We start from the raw sequence: 19,051 nt of genomic DNA on the forward strand, positions 1-19,051 counted from the left end.
TCCTATATCTTTTTCTCTCCAGGGGGTATGTAGTCCGCAGACGCGGTGGATGAACTCCTTGTTCAGAGGTGACGTCATGCTCTCTGGTGACTTTGTGCATTTGAAGAAGACTGCAAGACAAGTGAACTGTCAGTTGAAACTTTGCGTTCATGTTCTGAAGATCCGTTACAAAATGAAAAGAAAGAAAAATGTTTCCTACCAGGTAACATGTTTGGTGTATTACGTGTCAAGAGGACAAGGAGAACAATTTATAATGCTAAGTGTGTCTTCCTTACATACAAAATGTATCATGTTCATTCGTTTCTGACCTACCCCCCTATTCACAGTATGAAGTTATGAGTAAAAGTTATATTAGGTTTACCTCTCGACAAAAGAGGCAAGCCCTAGTGAAAGGGATATATTCTCCCATTCATTATGTGTCACTATCTTAAAGCCTGTGAGGAACGTGCCAGTCTAAATTTATAACCAAGACCAGGAAACACCCTTCAAACTCCTCACGTCTCCTGCAGGAAATGGGTCGCTGTAAAACAATCGTACGCCACCTAAAAGAATCAGGACACGCCAGCGATTAGAACACTCCCGTCAGTTTGATTTGTGCTCCGAAGGCACTGCGCACCAGTGGTACTGTTCTCCTTTTTTTTTTTTTCTTTTAAAAACTGCTTTTAATTTTCGACCGCGCTCCTCTCTCAGACAGCCCTCCCTTATGTGGCAGTCGGCCGTTGGCTCTGGAGGGAGCGTCGAGCGAGAGGTTGGAGTCATAATCGAAATCTGTATCCACTAAACTCCGCGGGGTCCCGAACGAGGCGGTGCCAAGAACCCATTGCGCAACCGTTGCGAGGGGATTGGTCCGCGGGACGGCCGCGGGAGGGGCAGACCAGCTCCCCCGCTCCGCTCCGCTCCACTCTCCTCTCCTCTCCTCTCCTCCGCTCACGACGGACTCGTTCCGAACGGGGCCCTTCGGATGCGCCGGGCCAGATGCCCTGCCCGTGATTGGCTCGCGGGCCCCCGGCAGCCAGCGTGCCCGGCCGCAGGGTTGGCAGCCTCGCGTGGCAACGGGGAAATGTTTACGTAGCAACCGAAAACCAGTCAGCCGCACGCTGGCAGCGTGGGACGTTCCACTCGAGTGCGAGCTGCACGGTGTCTGGGAAGCGCTGTCGGAGGGGAAGGTTTAACGTTGGATATAGCCGTCCGTGATACACGCCTTTTTAAAAATACAATTTAGATAGATAGATATATAGATTCTTTGTATTCCACTTCTGTGGAAATGTGCCTTTGGCTTCATTTGAGAATGACAGACGCTCCAACGCTACAGTGTCTGTTTTTGAGGATGTTATGCATTGTCACAATGATGATGTGAAGCTGTTTCGAAGCAGTAAGTTGGACTGTGTCTGATTGCAGACGTGATACTCATATCAGGCCTTGAATGGGGTTATGGCACTCACCATATACAGTGCTGAGCTGACCCACTCTGTTTACTCCGTTTGGTTTTTCCTTTATAGCCCCCTAAGCCCCCGCCCCCATCACCTTTTAAGAAACAGTCTGGTTATGCTCTTATACTCCTGATGAAGTCTCACTGCATCAGCTCCTGTGTGTTCATTACTGAGAAGCAAAGGTGGAAAGTCCAGGGGCCAGAAAGTGAAAGTCCTGCCGTGTGTTTCTTCCACCTGTGAACTCAGCCGACTGATTTCACTAATTAGTTTGTATCTCTTGACTCAATAATTGTGCTAATTAGCAAATCCAGCTGAACAAAATACTGGGGAGGACTTTTACTTTCTGAAACTGTATTTTCCACCCCTGCTGAGATGAATTGTGCAACGGACACAATCCGCACTGCGCATTACTTATTAGACCCACTATTAGTTTCATTTACTGGGCAGCTCACTGTGTGTTTGTATTGGCTTGCTTTGCTGCCAGCTCAGAGATCCTCTGAGGCCTGGTTACAATATTCCACATGCTTCATTGAGTGGAGCCAATCTAATCGTTATGATGGCAGGGTGTGCCTTTCTCCTGTAGATTTTTTTAAACTCACATTATGCAGCATGCAATATTAATACATATGTGGATTTTGGGTTTACATATCTCGTGGCTGCTGTTTTATTGATCGAAAACCAGTTGGTGAGTAGAGTCATGGAAATTTGGTATCTAATTAAGTTTTCCATGGTGCGTTTTCCGTGATGAATGAAGCTGTTCTTTCTGCCCCGTAGCTTTGAAACGGCCTTGTGTGCTGTGTATGTACATACAGTGTGAGTGAATGGAATGGTTTGGTTCTGGCTCCTGCCCTGGTAAATAGGTCTCTTACAGGCCCTGTGCATACATGTGCCTGCATAAGGCCTCATGAGTACACGCATATACAGGACATGCACTCACACACACACGCACACACACGTGCAATCACACACACACACACACACACACACACACACACAGCACCACACACACACATTCACACACACACACACACACACACACACACATATTCACACACACACACACACATTCACACACACACACACATATTCACAGACACACACACACACACTCACACTCACACTCACACACATTCACACACACACACACACACACACACACACACACACACACACACACACACTACTTGGATAGCATTCAAGCGCTGCTCCCTGCTCGGAAGTCCCGGGTTCCGTGAAACAGATCTGCGGAGATAAACAGGCCCGACCGATGAAATCCATCCCGGCCGCCTCCTCGGCTTATATGGAAAACACACACGTGTGTGCTGGGCCCTGCCAGTAAGCAGGCATTTAAATCACTCTGGGCTAGCGCTAATACAGCCCAGCTGGGGTGACCGTGCCTTTTCCATTGTGTTCAGTGCGGCGGTGAAAAAAAAAGCCGGTCTCCGCAGGCCAGTGAGAAGGAGCTGTTTGATGCACACCTCCATTGAGAGAAAGGAAAAGGAGTAAATCTGGCCCGGGCTCTCTTTGGCTCTCATAGAAGGGCTCATTCTGTAAAAACAAGCCCGCTTCAGCAGGTATGAGATGGGGTTTTTTTTTTTTTTTGTTGTCGGCTGTATGAAATGGACGTGTGCCATGTTCTTTTTTGAGGTCGAATGTTATTTTTCACGGCTGAGTCTCAGCTTCCCCCCTCCCCCCCCCGCTGCAGTTACGAGGACGTCTGAGGGCGTTTTGATCACCCTGCTTGTGGTTTTTGTCAGTTTTTCCTGCTTTTCCCGAGTGGTTTTTAACTGACTCTGGTGATGACTACGCCCAGGCTATACCATATATACAGTAGCATATATTCTACAGGATTAAAAAGGAGCACCCTCTGTCAGGCATGTCCCTCCCATTTTTTTCAGCACCGCCCATTTTTATTTTTCAGTCGGCCTTTATATTTTGGGATTTACTTCTCTAATGTCGTGTCGGTACCCCGTCTCCTGACTGTGCAGTACGTGATGTGATTATCTAGTAAAGTCAAAATAGGTTGAGAGTGATGATCGATATAAAGGTAAGGTTTTTGACTCCTCTGTTCCAGGCTCACCGGGAGTTTAACCCCTGCACCTTTAGTGACTGTTTATCTGTGGCCTGGTACATTTGGCAGGCTGTGGATGCGACTGACCACGCCCCCCTCCAGGCCCTGCCCCCGCCCGTCCCTGTTTTTTCCCCCCATTGGTTTCCACCATATCACAGCTGAGATGCTGGCGGATGGCTTCCAGATGCCTTCATGTTGTCTACTTCTATACTTCAGAATAAAATGGACGCTCTGTAGGTCTTATGGGCAGCCTATGAAACTGGGACCTCATTTTTCAATGTTGCAGTCATGCTTGGTGGGGTACATCATAGTTTGAAAATTAAAGGAAATTAATGTGCTCAACTCAAGTGTATTAACTAATAGTTTGGTGCTGATTCCCACAAACTATGAATGAAAGAGAAAATGGACAGCACTCACAAGGATAATTTAAACTGTTGTTTTATTAAATCCATGTTTGATTGCACAATGTATGAGGGTTCAAAATGCGTAATAAAATGCTGTGAACAGCCTCAGTTTCTGCGGTCCATACTTAAAGTATAGATTTACAGGTGTTTGTTACATGAACATGATTTGGGCAATTCCCTTGTAGGTAAGAATGCGGTATAGGCCCTTTTTTCTGCCTACGCCGATAAGCTCTGCAACGTAACTGAGAAATACTGAAACCGATACCAGTCTCTGTTTGAACTCAAGCTTTTACGGTGCCACGTGATTTCACTTTTTCTGTCACTGTGGCAAACTTTTTTTTGTCACTTTCCTGATTTCTTGTGCCCATGCTGTCATGCGTGATTTCTAACAGATGATTGCTCGCTTCCATTTGTGTTTTAGCAGTGGGGATCCAGCGCTCCCTGTGCAGTGTTTCATGGGGCGGCCTGTTGCTGGACACGCTGTTCGGTCTGATTCTGCCCTTTGAGTTAAGGCAAGCCAGCGGAATTTCTCCCCCCCTCTGCTCCCAGCACGGTTTCATTTAACTGGAAGAGGGACGCAAGATTTAGATTTTCTCCTCTCGCGATGGTGGATGCAGTAATTTGCTGTGATGATGGATGTGGTGATTTGCAGTCTGTTGCCGAGGCGACGCTGTGAATGTGAAAGTTTGTACTTTGTAATTGCGAAGGATCACAGAGAAACAATTTCCTGGTTTATGTAGCAGAACTTCCTTAAGCCTGTAAGTTGAGTGGAAGTGGACCCAGTTTTGGCAGTGATGGAGTGAGGAAGCACTCATCTGTTACCCAGGCCCGGGCTGGACACGCTTGCGTGTCGCTCTTTGCTGTTGTTGCGGACGCTTTCCTGTGTTTATGGGCTGTCCTTGCTCAGAGGCAAGAGAGTTTATTCAGGTGGTGTCACAGGCGGCGTACTGTTTAGCAGAGAGGACGGCACGCTACTGCTTTCTCGTGATATATATCTGAGACCGACGGACAACTGGGGTCAGCGTGTTCTTAAGGAACATTCCATTACTTCCCACTGTTTATGGCCTCCGCAACCTGTTGCTGGTGCATGCAGAAAATCCATACGGCTGGACAAAGAAACAAACCGCTTGCTAAGGAACCCCCTTGACCCCTCTGTCTTTTTACCCCCCAGAAACCCATAGAGCACAGAGGAAAATAGGGTATCCGTTCAACAGAAGCTGTAATTAGAATGCAGGCAGCCTTTTTTTAAAATCTCATTGAAAATGGGTGGCTTTTGAATGCGGTGTTAACAGCTGAGGGCGGCTGTGTGGTCCAGCACAGGGCAGTGCCAAAGCCATTGTTGAAGCAGTTGAGGGGGGTGAGAAGAACAGGACACGCTTCTGCGCAAAGAAGAAATTAATTGTGTTATACCTTGGGGATGGGGGGGGGAGTTGGGGGGCGGGGTAGGGTCCATGCTGTTAGAGGGTGGTGGGGAGGATTGTTCAGTGAGACGGGCCAAGAGGGATGGGGTTCAGAGGGTGGGGGTGTGGGGGAGGCTGAGGGATTGTTCACTGGGATGGGGGAAGAGGAGGCACGTTGCACCCCAGGCAAACTCTCACTCATCTCTACCTCCTTGTTTAAATGATGCTTCTGACATCAGCCTATTATAATGTGTTAAATTTGTCCTCCTCCTATGGCCAACACAGACTGCGGAGCTGGGGGTCCTGCTGCATTTACTAGTGTGCTAGCTGCTGAAGACTGATACAGGGTATCGTGCTCCCGCGTGAGTGAGTCATCCCCTCCTTCCCTACGGCAACCTGCATTGTTATCCTTCACTTCAAAGCCCTGCCGAAAATTCATGATTTACGTCTGAGGTCGTAAAGAGACTTTTAGTTCCCTGGGTCATACTGTTTGTTAGAAACCGCTGACTGTTTGGTTGACATGGTCTGTCAATGTGCAGCGTACACAATCTCTAGGAAGGTTGCTGTATTGTCTCATTGAGAAAAGGAATACAGCACAAATGTGAAATCTTTCTTGGCTGTAGTTGGATTGCGTTAGTTTTTGCCTGTGAAACATGCTGGATGAGGATGTCTTACGGGATTTGTTTGGAAAGGTACACAATTCCAAATTACTCTGATCATCTCCAGAACACCGCCCCCCCCTCCCCTCCACTGAGCCTCCTCTGGACCTTTCACACTGAGTCATGCTCATCAGTGAGCATGTCTTCTTCTCTGGTTTTTGACTTCTCTTTTTACTTTGGGGTTCACGTCCTGGGGGATACTGGCCTTGAGTCTACAGTACGTGTCTTCACGAGACTTCTGGCCCGTTTTCTAATCCACATGTGAACTTCTGCTCCTCATCCTGGGACCTCATCTATGCCTGTTCTCCACCCCCTGATTTCAAATAAGAGCCCCTCCCCATCCCCTCCAGACAGACCCGTCCAGACATCTGCTATGAAAGGTGTGTCCCACTGGGGCAGTCATAGTCTGGCCCAGCTCATCAGCGCGTCGACCGTCTCCACCTTTTAAGTAGGATTTGTACCCACCCCTGCCCACGGCCTTGGAGAGGGAACAAAGCTAATCCTCCCGATTTCTTCCTCTGAGTGTCCCAGTTCCATCTCGGCCCTAGCAGAAAATGCTTAAGCTTTATCGCAGGTCCAAAACCTTGCTGCAGACGGCCAATGAGTTCCCCCATAAAGCTCGCAGTCTGGTGATCGGCAAGGTCTCTTCATTGAAAACCATTTGTTTCTGGAGATGATCTGGTGGGTCCTTTCATGCCTTTTGCAGGTATTTTCTGGACTGCATTTGTTTCAGATTTCACGCCCTGGTGGGAAAGTTTTTCTGTTTCCATGATAAAGTGCGAGAGAGCGCCCACCTTCATCCTGCTCAGCGCCTCCTCCTCTCTTCCTTTTGCTTTTCCTGCCCCAAACGAGTCCTAAAAACCACGTCACAAGCTAACAAATCAACGAAACTGTCCCTATCGAATGTTGCAGTCACTTCCTTAATTTTGTCACCGTGAGAAGTTGATTACTGTAATGCAAGCTTTGAGGCTCAGTTGATTGCTAATAGGGCATTATTAGAAGCCATAAAAATGGCTTTGGAGGATTTTTTGTATTTTGTGATTCAGTGTTTGAATCATCTGTTTCTGGTTTGTTCAGTTATATTTGAGGCGGTGGTTGATTCTGCAAAGCCATAAGTTTACAATTTGTCTTTTGTCCTCCATAATTCATCAGGCCTGTCTCTCCGCTGGATGGTGATTCATTTAGAAACACACATTTGGTATTACTTTCATAGTAACATACTTGACTTGGAATGTGCAAAGTATTGTCTCTTGTTGCGTTGATTGCAGCTGCATTCTGTGCTAAATTTGTATCCCAAATGAAAAGCAGTGGAGGAAGTGACATCAACAGTAACGGTTAAGACAGTTTTAAATATAGGAATTGAATGGCATTATGTCTGTGCCCAGAATTGTGGCCTTGTGACCTTTCAAGAGGTAGTGGTGGGTAGATCTGTCATTTTGCAAAAATCCTGGAGCTCTTTGGGGTTGACTTGTACCTCTAGATTCAGTGCTTTAATTGCCATTGTATCCAATGTCTGCATAAACATTTCCTGTGATACCCCACATAGTTCACCTCTGAACAAGCTGGATTTGTCAAAATTACCTAAAGGTCTCGTGCATATTCAGTTATGATAATATCTTTTTTTGAGTGTAAGTAGCCTATGAATTGAGAATATCAGTTTTCAATTACCCATCATGCCACCTGTGGAAACTCAGCAGACATTTTCACATCAGGTCATACATTAAAGAGATACCCCCTTCCCCCCACTTCCTATAGTTCCTTTAGTTCCTTTAGTATTTTACTATTTGTTATTTTCATGTCTTACTGAGCTGTTGGTTTGTGATGTCTTTACGGTTGTCTTGTCTACAGTGGTTATGTCTGGGATGGCATACAAGCACAATATGCAAGAATTATGTCTGTCCGTGATGGTTTTTTTTTTTTTGTTTGTTTGTGTGTGTTAATGGTAAACAGGAAAAGGTGAAAAAAGAGGAAGAGGTGGAACAGGATGGTGTGGGTTTAGAGTGATGGCGTTTGCGGTTCACCGGCGTGTCATATCCAGACTGTTATTCACTGCGACCGTTCTCTCCCTCCTCTGTGAAGCCTTACGAGTCGGGGGCTCCTCTGTCTGGGTATCTGACCAGGCAGGAATGGAGCTGGCTGACACAGTGGCTGTCTTACAGCCACCCTTGAGTGGAGCAGTCCTACCCAGGAGCCCCTTGGTGAGCTGTTGCAGGCTCTGTGCTGCTGAACTATAAAGCCGTGTTGCTGGGAGCTCGACCTGCACGCTTCCTATCTGGTGAAGAGAATTACTCACTGCCGCCGCTGCGCCGTCGCTCCACAACCCGCCGTCCTCCCCGCCCCCCTGTCAACCCGGTGGAATCTTCTGCGGCATGTTAAAACTAAAAGATGTGGGTGGCTGCGCGCGTTTTTCAACTCCTCTCTTCCCCTGCAGTTTTCTTGGAAAACGTGGTTCCTGTGCAGAAAGGTACAGTACCTACCCGCAGGACTCATTTTCAAAGCGACAAAATGAAGACTGTGTGACACATTTTCTTCTTGACTGTGCAGCCAAACCAGCATAGCAGCCTTTTTTGGCACAGTGGCTGTTATTGGGTTACTGAAAAATCCTGGGCACTGAACAGTGGAGACAAAATGTTGCTCACCTCCCAATTACATGCCTGTGTACTAAACCTGGTCCTGGGCTTCTGCTGAGTATTTTATTTGCAGATTAACTGTGTTTGCGGTACTATTATGAAAATGTACCAAAGCCACAAATTAGTCTGCTTCTTCCACCTCATGTCCTGCCTAATGGAAGTAAATAGCTGTACACTGCTTTCTTTATTCATTTTCTTTATGGATCCCTCTCCATTTTCTGTAGACACCAGAGCAAGAAGCTAGGAGCTTCCTGTATGGATTGAGGTGCATGCTGGGATGTGTTATGGTCCTCCTCACGTTTTTATACTGTTCAGCTGGAAAATATGCCATTTAAAGAGTCTCAAGACCAGAATGGGTGGTAGAAAATAGCAAACGAAATCTAGTAAAATAGTCTATTTAAAGCTGCTGGAACATTATCACATATTTTTAGTGCAGTACTGGGCAGCAAATCCTGCGACTTTGAGGTGTTCAGTGGAAACAGATGCAGTTGACAGGAAAAAGGTTTAGTATAGTTGTTATTGTAGTTGCCCGATCTTTGGTTGTAAATTTACTTTTTATTTTATTTTGCCTTTCTAAATTCAGATGTTTTGGAACTCTTAGGGCTTAGGTTTCAGCTGTTATGATCCAGCTGTTATTCCTTGCTGCATAAATCCACTTGCCCTGAATCCTCACGAAAAGACAGACCTTAGTGTCCAAACCAACACTGTGATACATTTATGTAAAGCTAATCCAAATGTCAGAAACACTTTCTGTGGTTGTCGTCATTACTGAAATCATGAGATCAAAGGCTAAATTCTATCAATGCAATGCACAAAAATGGAAATTCATACCTAGTGAAAGCTTTTTTCCTTCCATAAGAGACAATGTTTCTTCACTGTTAAATGGTGTAAAATAACAGGCAGTACGCAGCTCTGTTTGTGCTGTCTGTGGCTCAGTGCTGCTACCTCAGTTCCCTCCTGTCTCGCAGTAACGCCAGCTACGCGTCTTTCTGTCAAAACAACGTGACCGAACCTGAGCCCGCCGCTCTTTTTGCAACCCATCGGAGAGCTTTCCACCACCTGCAGGGCCAAGGCAAATGTCCCCTTTGGGTTCATAAATGTTTTCGTTTTTTCATATCGCCTCGTGGTATCGACTCATTTGTTTATGAGCCGTGCGGTTTGGAATGTTGGTGCTGAATCCTTCGTTTCTCCTGTCTGGTACCGACCTGACCCAGACAGGGTCCAGCGTAGGGGCAGGAAGGACTGCTCCCTACCGGAGACTGGGGTGTGTGTCTCTTGATGGGTTTTAGCTGTCCTTGAGCCTTGCACCTTTTGCTTTGATTGGTTAGCATTTTCCAAGTTCTCTCATTTTCATGCGCTCAATGTCATCTGCCTCCTGCTCCAGCGGTCATATTTAAACAAGCTATTCTTGAGAGAGATGAATAGCCACTTTCCGTGAGACCTAGCCGAAAAAAAGTTTTAAGTATTTAATTTTTTTGACATAATACAAGTGTCCTGGATGACAAAAATATGTTGCAGTGCCAGTATTTTCAAAAAATAAATAAAAATTTTATTTGTATTGTAGTGTAGGTTTCAGCATGGTAGAATATATGGTTCTTCATATTAACAACCGAGACTCGTGTCTCCTACAGGGGACAAAAATGAGTTTCTGGGTCTTAGGATATCAGCTTACAGGGATATGACCGTCAGCCATGTTAATAATCCACAAAATCAGTGCTACCGACCAGTTCTTGCATGAGAGTTTAGAATTTATTAAAGAAAGGAGCGAATAGCTTAAAATAATATAAGGCCTTTTTTATTAAGTATACATAAAGGAGTAATATCTGAAATAACAAAAACCAGATATGGAGGCCTTGCTTCACTGTCGGCCCGTGGGGAAATACGTGCACATAAGGATCGGTCGTTGAGCATCAAAGGGATCAGTATATCTGAGACGTCGTACCGCAGTCCGTCGGCAGCTGCGTGAGCGTTCCGTCCGGTGGGAGGAGCCAAGCGGCAGTGTTCCGGCCCGGTGAACGGCATCTTTCCTCATTCCTCTCCGGCGGGTGTCCTGCCGGGCCGGTGTGTAGCCGTGGCCCCCGCCAGACAGTGGGTATCTGTGCTCGGGCCCAGACGAGCGCGGTCATAAAGATGAGCGGGGGGGGGGGTCGGGGGGAGGCCATGGCGAGGCCAGCAGGCCAATAACAGCTCCCCTTTCATCCGTGCTGTGGAGACTCTGATGAAGATTCCAGATGTGGCCCCTCATTCGCACTCGATTTTTTAGGCTGCTCCAGAAAACGAATAATAATAATAGAATATTATATAATATGTGCCTACAATGTAAACGTATTTAAAGGCCTGTATATCACAGCTGTTTGAGCTCAAGGGTCCAAGACTGTTAGGCTACCTGTTTATGCAATGATACGCTTAGGAATATGTTGTATTAAAGAACATTAAATAGTATAATGATAGCATAAATACTAATAATTTTCGCAGGAGTCTTTTCTCTGGGTTAATGCAGTTGACAGAAAATAATCATAAAAATGTTTTTAAAACCCAGTTTTATTGCATGTTCTTTTTCCCTGTCCCCTCAATACATTTCATTAACGTCTATGGAGAGGTCCCATTTAAGCAGGCTATGAAAGAAACAATCAGTTCACAGTATTTCCCATAGCTGTATAATTAAACAGTTGGTACAAAGATTTATTTCATTTCTCAGAAATGTTGGTATTGTTTCACTTGTATTGATTCGGCCCCTGTCAACTATTCAATATCATTGATTATATTTCAAATTTAAATGCAAGGAATAGAAAACATTCTGATGCAAAAAAAATCACAACATGTTACATTGCTGGCATATATTACGCTGCTTCAAGTCAGTCCTTTTTTTTTTCTTAGATCCATTCAGAAAAAAATCCATTTCAGTTGCGAAAATGCGAATTCCACAATCGGACCATTTCCCTGTCTATTTAGTTCAGACGGTGTGGACCAGGCACAGTGGATGGGCATTTGGATGGTCAAACGTCTATTCTTGGCAGCATGGGAACACTCTCTCGTATGCTGCTTCCAGCTCTGATACCACTTCTGTTTGGGACTATAAAACAAATGGGGGCTTCCTACCATTCTTGTGCAGATCTTGTGTATACTTTTTACAATATACTTTCTCAACAGTTAAATAAAGAAACGGCATCGCTGCAGAGTAAGTACCGTAATCTCTTGGCCATCTTCCAAAAGCTTTTTTGTGTGTGTGTGTGCGTGTGTGGGGAGACTACGGGGCCTCTTTTTTTGAGTCTGGCCAATAGTTGTTGTTCCACAGTTCCTTCTGTGAGGAAAGTATGAGTTGGTGGGCCTTTGGTTTCGGGTCAGGGAGCAAGGCATGATGGGAAGTCGTGCCCTTGGGAAAGCATCTGATACACGCTTTTTACAGTCAGGCCTGCCCCCTCGTTGCATTTTCGTATGTCATGGCTTTCGTAGCACTTCTGAACAGCTGCCGCCGTTCTGGATCACGGCAGCGCTTCCGTGTTCTGGTGAACTCATTCAAAGCCTACGAGTGGCTGATAGAGCAAGCTTAAACTGAGCTAGCCGTTGCTGGTTACTCACGAAGGGAATTAAAACACTAAGCTCTGTCATCACGGCTTCTTCTCGAGTGATGTGGAACGTCTTGAGAAGTGATTGTCCGGGAGTACGCAAATCAGCGTCTCAACTTGATAACTTTTTCCAGTTCTAGATATCCCATGCAGAAAAGTAATATAGTGTGAAGTATTGTATATTATCATATATAATTCAGATGTATGTGAATACATTATAATACATATGCAAAACTGGCAAATTTTGAATATTTAAATATAGTGAATAGTGCTACAAATCCTGTGTTAAAGGAATGTGGTGTTTTGGTATCCCTCCCCATGTTTTTGGCTGGACCGCAACAGTGGGGCCAGCCCTACAAACGCGAATGTCTGTGAGTGACTGACTGACTGACTGACTGAGTGATGAAGTTACACCATTGGTCGGCCGGATCACGCGTGTTAGGTCCAGCCGTATGCTAGGTTTTAACCTGGTCTTGTTTTGTTAAAGACAGTACATTTTAAGTTCTGTGATGTTTCTCTATGTGTTTTGGCTGAAGTGGTCTATTCTAGGGGTCTGTGGGGGATGTGGAGGGGCTCAGTGATGGAGGCCTGGGGTTGCCAGACACCTGTTCCAGGGGAGCCTGTGTCTTCATATTTTTACATGCTCCTCTCCCTAATCCGACCCGCCCCGCACCCCTCGTCTGTCTCCCTGACTCCCAGCAGCACAAGTAGCAGAGAAAAGCCCCGGTTTGCTTCTTTAACGCCACAGACATAACACACAAGGCACCCTCCTGGTTTGGGTCTCGCCGTTGGCTGAGGAGCAGAACCTTGTTGACGTGTAACGTTCGCACAACGTTTCACTTTCCTTTCCTAAAACATTCCCGGGTGTCATTTATTAGCTACCTCCATGGCCCTGTTTCATCCTTGACCCTGTCTTAGAAGTGATCCGACTGCTATTGTAAAAGGCAACACAGTCTGTGTTGTCTCCCCAAATAAGTCCTATTGCGGTTCCTTAGGAAAACATTGTCTATATTTATCATATGGCTGAAGCAAGACATCTTCCCTGGTGAGAGACTCTTTTTGGACTGGTGCCCTGCTGCTCTTACCAGGAAAATCCTACTTTAAGAGCATATATTGACATTGCTCAGTCTCAAAATCTGCTGTTGAGTCACCTGCTATTTAAGTTTTATGTAGGAACCAGTGCTGCGGTTTGAAACAAAAATAAATTATACAATTATATAATGTGTTTGTACTTGAAAGGTAATCGCTCTTACAAAATAAAAGCACTTATTTGACAAATTGTGCATATCACATCTATAAAAAACAGTTGAATAACAGGCAATATGGAAGAAGCCCCTTTTAGGTTTTTAATCAACAGGACCTGATTGAAAACTATTCTAGAAAGCAAGAATTTGTGGTAATTACCTGGGGGGGCCCTGGGCCAATGTTTTTGTATTTCTGAACCATCATTATTTTAAAAGCTCTCGTATTTTTCCCAAGGTCAATGGAAGTCTAGCGTGTACCCATTCTTTGCCATTTGGAAGTCAGAAACGAAAAGTGGCGACAGATTCTTGCAAAAGACCTAGATGCTGGCCAAGCCACTGCTCCTCTGTCTGGCTCAGATGACCTTAGCTGGCTGCAAATCGAGGGAATTCCAGAGCCAGCTCTGCTGACTTCCACCTTGCTAGAGATGTAAAGAGGCCCAATGTTCTCCTTTAAGAATCAAGAAATTAAAAAAAAGAAAGCAAAGGATAAGTTAGCCCAGGCTTCCAAGGTCAGAATCCACTGACATATTTCTATATAAACCCGGCTTACCGTAATTATGTGACATAAGCCAGCCCATGGAAGAGCAGGGCTTAATTTGGAGTAAAACGAAAGGCTCATTTTATTGTCTTTAGTGGTGAAAAGCCTGTGAAAAAGACTGTGGAGCTGTGGAGCACTGAGCCAGGTCTTTTTCCTGGGCTTCATTTCCTGGGCTATCCTGAGACCTTGGTAATGACCTCATCCCCCCTTTTGGTAGGAGAACGTGGGTCTTATTAAACAACTTCGCTGAATGTGTTTTTGGTATATTTATACAGTGAGTCCTTGTTTCTGTGATATAACTTGAGATACCTTAGTTGAGGCTGTAATAAATTTCCCAAAGATAAAGTATTAACTTAAACAAGACCTGGCACATATACCTGTGAGTAGACACAAGCTGCTTTGTGCTGAACCTCTGCTGTTATTGTTGAAGAATGCTCTGTGCTGAATCTGTTCCCTGTGTTTGCACATAGGTCCGCTGTCCCGTAGCCCCTGTGAGCTGCTGCCTCTTGGGGAGGGTCACCCTGTGCAGGCACTGCAGAAGAGCTTCACTGCGTTGTCAGGCTGTGCCAGCAGAGGGACTACAGTCCTCCCCCAGGAAGTGCATGTCATCAACCTGAAAAGCAACAGTCCTGAAAGGACTGAAGAGGGGCAGGCTGAGGTAAATCACCTGCACCACACAGCCCATTCCTGCGCCATGCGGCCCATTCCTGCATTGTACAGCCCACTCCTGCACCACACAGCCCATACCTGCGCCACACAGCCCATACCTGCACCACACAGCTTATCCCTGCATTACACAGCTCATGCATGCACATAAACCTGCAGCATGCAAATCTGCGGCACAAAGAGAACCTTCAACACTCAGGCCTTCACAGCCATACAGCCTAAAACCTTCACCGAAGAGAAATCACATAGAATCCATAGAATGTTATAATAAACAAGTCATTTGATTGTGAAACTTTCAACTGTATTTCTCCTACACTAATTTAGTTGTACTGTACATAGCTATGGGTAATTTAGGCTGCTTTTCACTCAGTCAAATTCAGATGTTGCTTACTTTGGATGCCAAAATTCATAGTACTTTCTAGCAGTAAAAAAACAAATGTTATAATTATCCTTGAAATCTTTTCATGTTAACCAGCCCAGATGTTTTCTATTTTTTGCCTGGATGGTACAGATGTGGAGGCAAATAATGTGATTTCTCTGTCCAGCTTTTCTTGGGGGTTTTCTCACAGCTGGATGTGATAAATTATCTTGCCTTTAAAAGAGTCAATCGTCCATAAAATCTTTTTTTAATATTTACACTGGCCAGAGCCGGATCACATGGGATGGAGCGGCACAAGTCGAGTGTGATGTTTCACTACAGAAATGGGCTTGTGTGTCTCAGCTCGTCTGCCGATTGGTCCTGCACGGTATTACACTGCAGACAGAGAAGATGTGCTCACTTCCTGTGTTGACCATCCCAAATGACTGAGTACAGTTATGGCCAGATGGCACTTCTGGAAACGCAAGAATTTACTTTTGCTGGTTGAGCAGCATGCACTCAGAGAGCCCGGAAACCACGCTAGCGTGCTTCGCCTTGGTCCGAACCTGAAATATGAATCTGGTTCAGCTTGCCTCCTCCTCCTCCCTCAACTCTCAACATGCGTGCTGTTGTGTTTCAGCTTAACTCGATTAATAAGGTTTGATGATGCTAATCGAATGCTTATCTGGAGTTTACTAGAGCAGCCGTGCAACCTTTAGTTTCAAAGGAATTAGAACCCCCAGGCTCTTCTCAGTGGGGCCGGGTGGATTTGGGGTTTCAGCCCCGTTTCGTGAGAGCGGCAGAGATAGTTAGGCCTGATCAGCCACGCAGATCTGAGACTGCGTCTTTGCCAGAGTGCAATGTGCACGCAGCTTAGATGGTTTTCAAGCTAATATTAATGTTTGCCTTGCTGTTGAAGACAAAAAGCAGATTTTTTTCAGTGTATCCGTGCTTTATGATTGCAGGCCAGTCTCTTTGCCAGTGAACAGAATGCAGTAAGATGGTGTTGGGTGACCAGTACAGTGCTGACAGGCTTATAGCAGCCACACATACTGATGCCAACACTGTGGGGTAGAGGTTAGAGCCCTGGACTCCGCTCTGGATCCACAAGTTTGAAGCTGTGAATCCTGGCTGATACAGAACCGCAGTCTGACTTGCTTTTGGTGGATAAGCAGACTTGTGTATAACCAATAAAGCCATGTAAATTACCTGGGATTCATCTACAGAGCACATAACTAATGATTTATAGAGACATGCTCTGAAGAAGTCAGAGGGGGTCTGGGGTCTGTACAGCAGTCTTTATCCTGCCCACAGTCTCAGATACTGCTGCCGTGGCGTCTATTGTCTGCCTGTTGAGTCCTTCCATTGTAATTAAGAGTCCTGCAAACAGTGGCTGTTCCTTCCCCTGTTGTGAGCAGGAAGCTGAAGAAAGGCTCGCGTGGCCAAAACCAAGGGAGCAGAAGATTGTAAACATCCGCCGAAGATCAGATTGTCGCTGGAAACCTTGTGACGTAAAAAAAAAACAAAAGCGGAGAAAATGTTATCGCCTCCATCTCATGGCAGAAAATCTCCAGTGCTCTTTTGTCCCCGCAAAAGACAAAAGGAGAGGACTTCATCATGATCTCATCTATATCAGCAGTGTGCCATTGAGTAAACATATTGCAGACATCTGCACACAAAGATGAACAGATGCGTTTTTAAATACACAAGTTGAAAGAGATCGGTATGATGCCCCGCCTTGAAAATGCAAATAAAAGCTGGGCAAATAAAAGAAAACGTTTCCCTTTCAATAAATTTGACGGTGAAACAATCCATGGTCTACCATAGACTTAGGAAAACAGTTATCTAAATCAGTTGGGTTCTTATTGTTGGCTTGAGTTTTTTTAATCCAGTTTTTGCTCTCTGTTACTCCTCCCACTGGCTACAGCTAGGAGTGGGGGTTCTTGCAAAAGACGGCAGACTCTGGGAGGGCCTCACTTTTGGACTCTCGAATGGCTAGACTGCTTATAAAAGTCCCCCCATGACTCATAGAGCATTGGCTGCCTCTCTTGTCTCTCGGTGTGCTTTAATATTTTAGCATCCCAGGTCTATGAAGGCTTGAACCAGATGAAGATCTGAGCATTAATCTACTAAAGAACCATAATAAGACTGATTGTGTCTATTCAGTCTTAAATGCATTGCATTGTTTTTTTAAATAAGGACAGAGCAAAACTCTTTTTCATATCTGTTTCTCCTGAGCTATTGTCACAGATCGTATGCATATGAAATGGTATGCCAGTTTCTATCTATATGCCTATCCATTAAGAAACAAAGGAGAGTCATGAGGCATGATATTACAGGATCACTTCAGATGAGCGTAATAAGTGATGAGTTGCTCCACTTTGCAAACCCCACTTTTTTCAAGATTTGCTGGAAAGAAAGCCGGTGCAACCATTGAGTATTGCTGACACATTGCTGAGGTTTTATTTGTCTTCCTGTTCATGGTGTGTGCTGGCATTTTGACCAGAAGAGAATCCACAGGTGTCGCATCATATTTTTATGTTGTGTTACAACATGTGTCTTATTTATCATGGCTCAGAAAGTAAGTTTCTGTTTTGTTAATCGGTTCCAACCTGGATTGATTGTCTTCGTTGAAATCTGAACATAATTAGAAATATTCAAAATGTGCTGTATTTTCCACTTAAAATAAGTGTGTTATTGGGGGTCTTTCGGCTCTTTCAAGCAGTTACTTTGCATTGCTTTCTTGTTGTAATTATCATTCTTGCAGTTCATATGCACATCGAATTCAATCAAGCATATACTGTATGGTGACCAGACAGTTGAGGATCAAAACCCATATTCTAATCTCACAGAATTGGCAGGAATTACTTTGGTTTTGTTCATAAGTCGTCTGACTGTTTCAGAAAGGTTATTCACCTGTCACTAGGCAAGTATGACTTGGGGATATGGTGTCTTGCAATGGCCGGATGAGCTTTATCTACAGTGACTGACTGATAAGATTGTTCCGCTCACAGTGTTAAATGCTCCAGGTATTTATTAGACTTTGCTATCTTAAGGGCAGTTTTTGCACAGTTGTAAATGCAGACCATAGGGGACAGGACACAAAGCTAATAGTAGCTTGATATATGTGCATTCCTCAACTGAGATCTTATCTGGGAGCCAGAACTCACAAGTCACAAGTGACCCCTTCTGTCAGACTTAGTGCTCTGTGACAAGAGAATATATTGTATGTGGAAAAACCTCTGTTTGGTAGTACTATATCTAGCCCAAATGACACAAGCTAAAATCACTAAAATCTACTTTAGCGTTTCAGTCACTGTCCCTGAAGAGAAAAACTAGTGTTTGCTCAGTAGTCTTGCAGGTTTTAGCAAGAATTATTGGTTGGTGATTGATTTGTTCCTGGAACACTAGCTAATCTGAAGTCTTTTTCTGGTCCTGACTTGTTGGTAAGTGAATGGTGTATGTGCCCTGCGATGGACTGGAGAACTGCCCAGGATGTATCCCAATGAATGCTGGGATAAGCTCCAGCTCCTCCCGTGACCCTGATCAGGAATAAGCGGGTATAGATAATGGACGGATGGACTTCTTGTAAACAATTAATGGAACAACCTATACATCCTAGAGGACAGAGGAGCCTTCCCTGGCACAATCACAGCCATATTCAGGTTTTCTTAGTTCATAGTAAAGAGCACAGTAATTGACAACTTTTTTTACCCCTATCCACATTGGAAAAACCAGAAAGGATAATAAATGAAACTGCAGTTTGTGGCAGTGAAGCCCCTTTAACCCCCAGAGCTTAGAAGCCCTTGTTTGTTTGGGCATCCGGTGTCCAATGGTCTTAATATCTCTCAGGCCATCAGGATTGCGGCGGCTTTGCTTCTTTGCTTTGGTCCCTGTCCCAGAGATCTTTGCTCCCTCGGGTCCCTAAAGCCCGGGCTCAGTAGATTGATGATTTGCCTGGATTACTGCTAATGAGATTAGGTGAGGTTCTGCACTGGGAGAAGGGATAGGCCGCCTCTCTCTCCGCGTGGTGCATTTCTGCATTTGGCTAGTGAAACCAACCCTGCTTTCACGCTCTGTCTGTC

At 45.1% G+C, this 19,051-nt stretch overlaps 1 protein-coding gene across 4 annotated transcripts in view; it reads left to right on the plus strand.

The window, feature by feature from the left end:
• Window positions 1-19,051, plus strand: part of LOC135256418 (transforming growth factor beta receptor type 3-like) — a 73,291-nt gene that overhangs the window by 12,072 nt on the left and 42,168 nt on the right. For all 4 annotated transcript variants that reach the window (XM_064338166.1, XM_064338168.1, XM_064338165.1 and 1 more), the window contains exon 3: window positions 14,413-14,600. In XM_064338166.1, the coding sequence (XP_064194236.1) occupies window positions 14,413-14,600 (188 nt within the window). The remainder of the gene's footprint in view (window positions 1-14,412; window positions 14,601-19,051) is intronic.

The sequence above is a fragment of the Anguilla rostrata genome, chromosome 6 (genome assembly GCF_018555375.3).
Source record: "Anguilla rostrata isolate EN2019 chromosome 6, ASM1855537v3, whole genome shotgun sequence".
Lineage (NCBI taxonomy): Eukaryota > Metazoa > Chordata > Actinopteri > Anguilliformes > Anguillidae > Anguilla > Anguilla rostrata.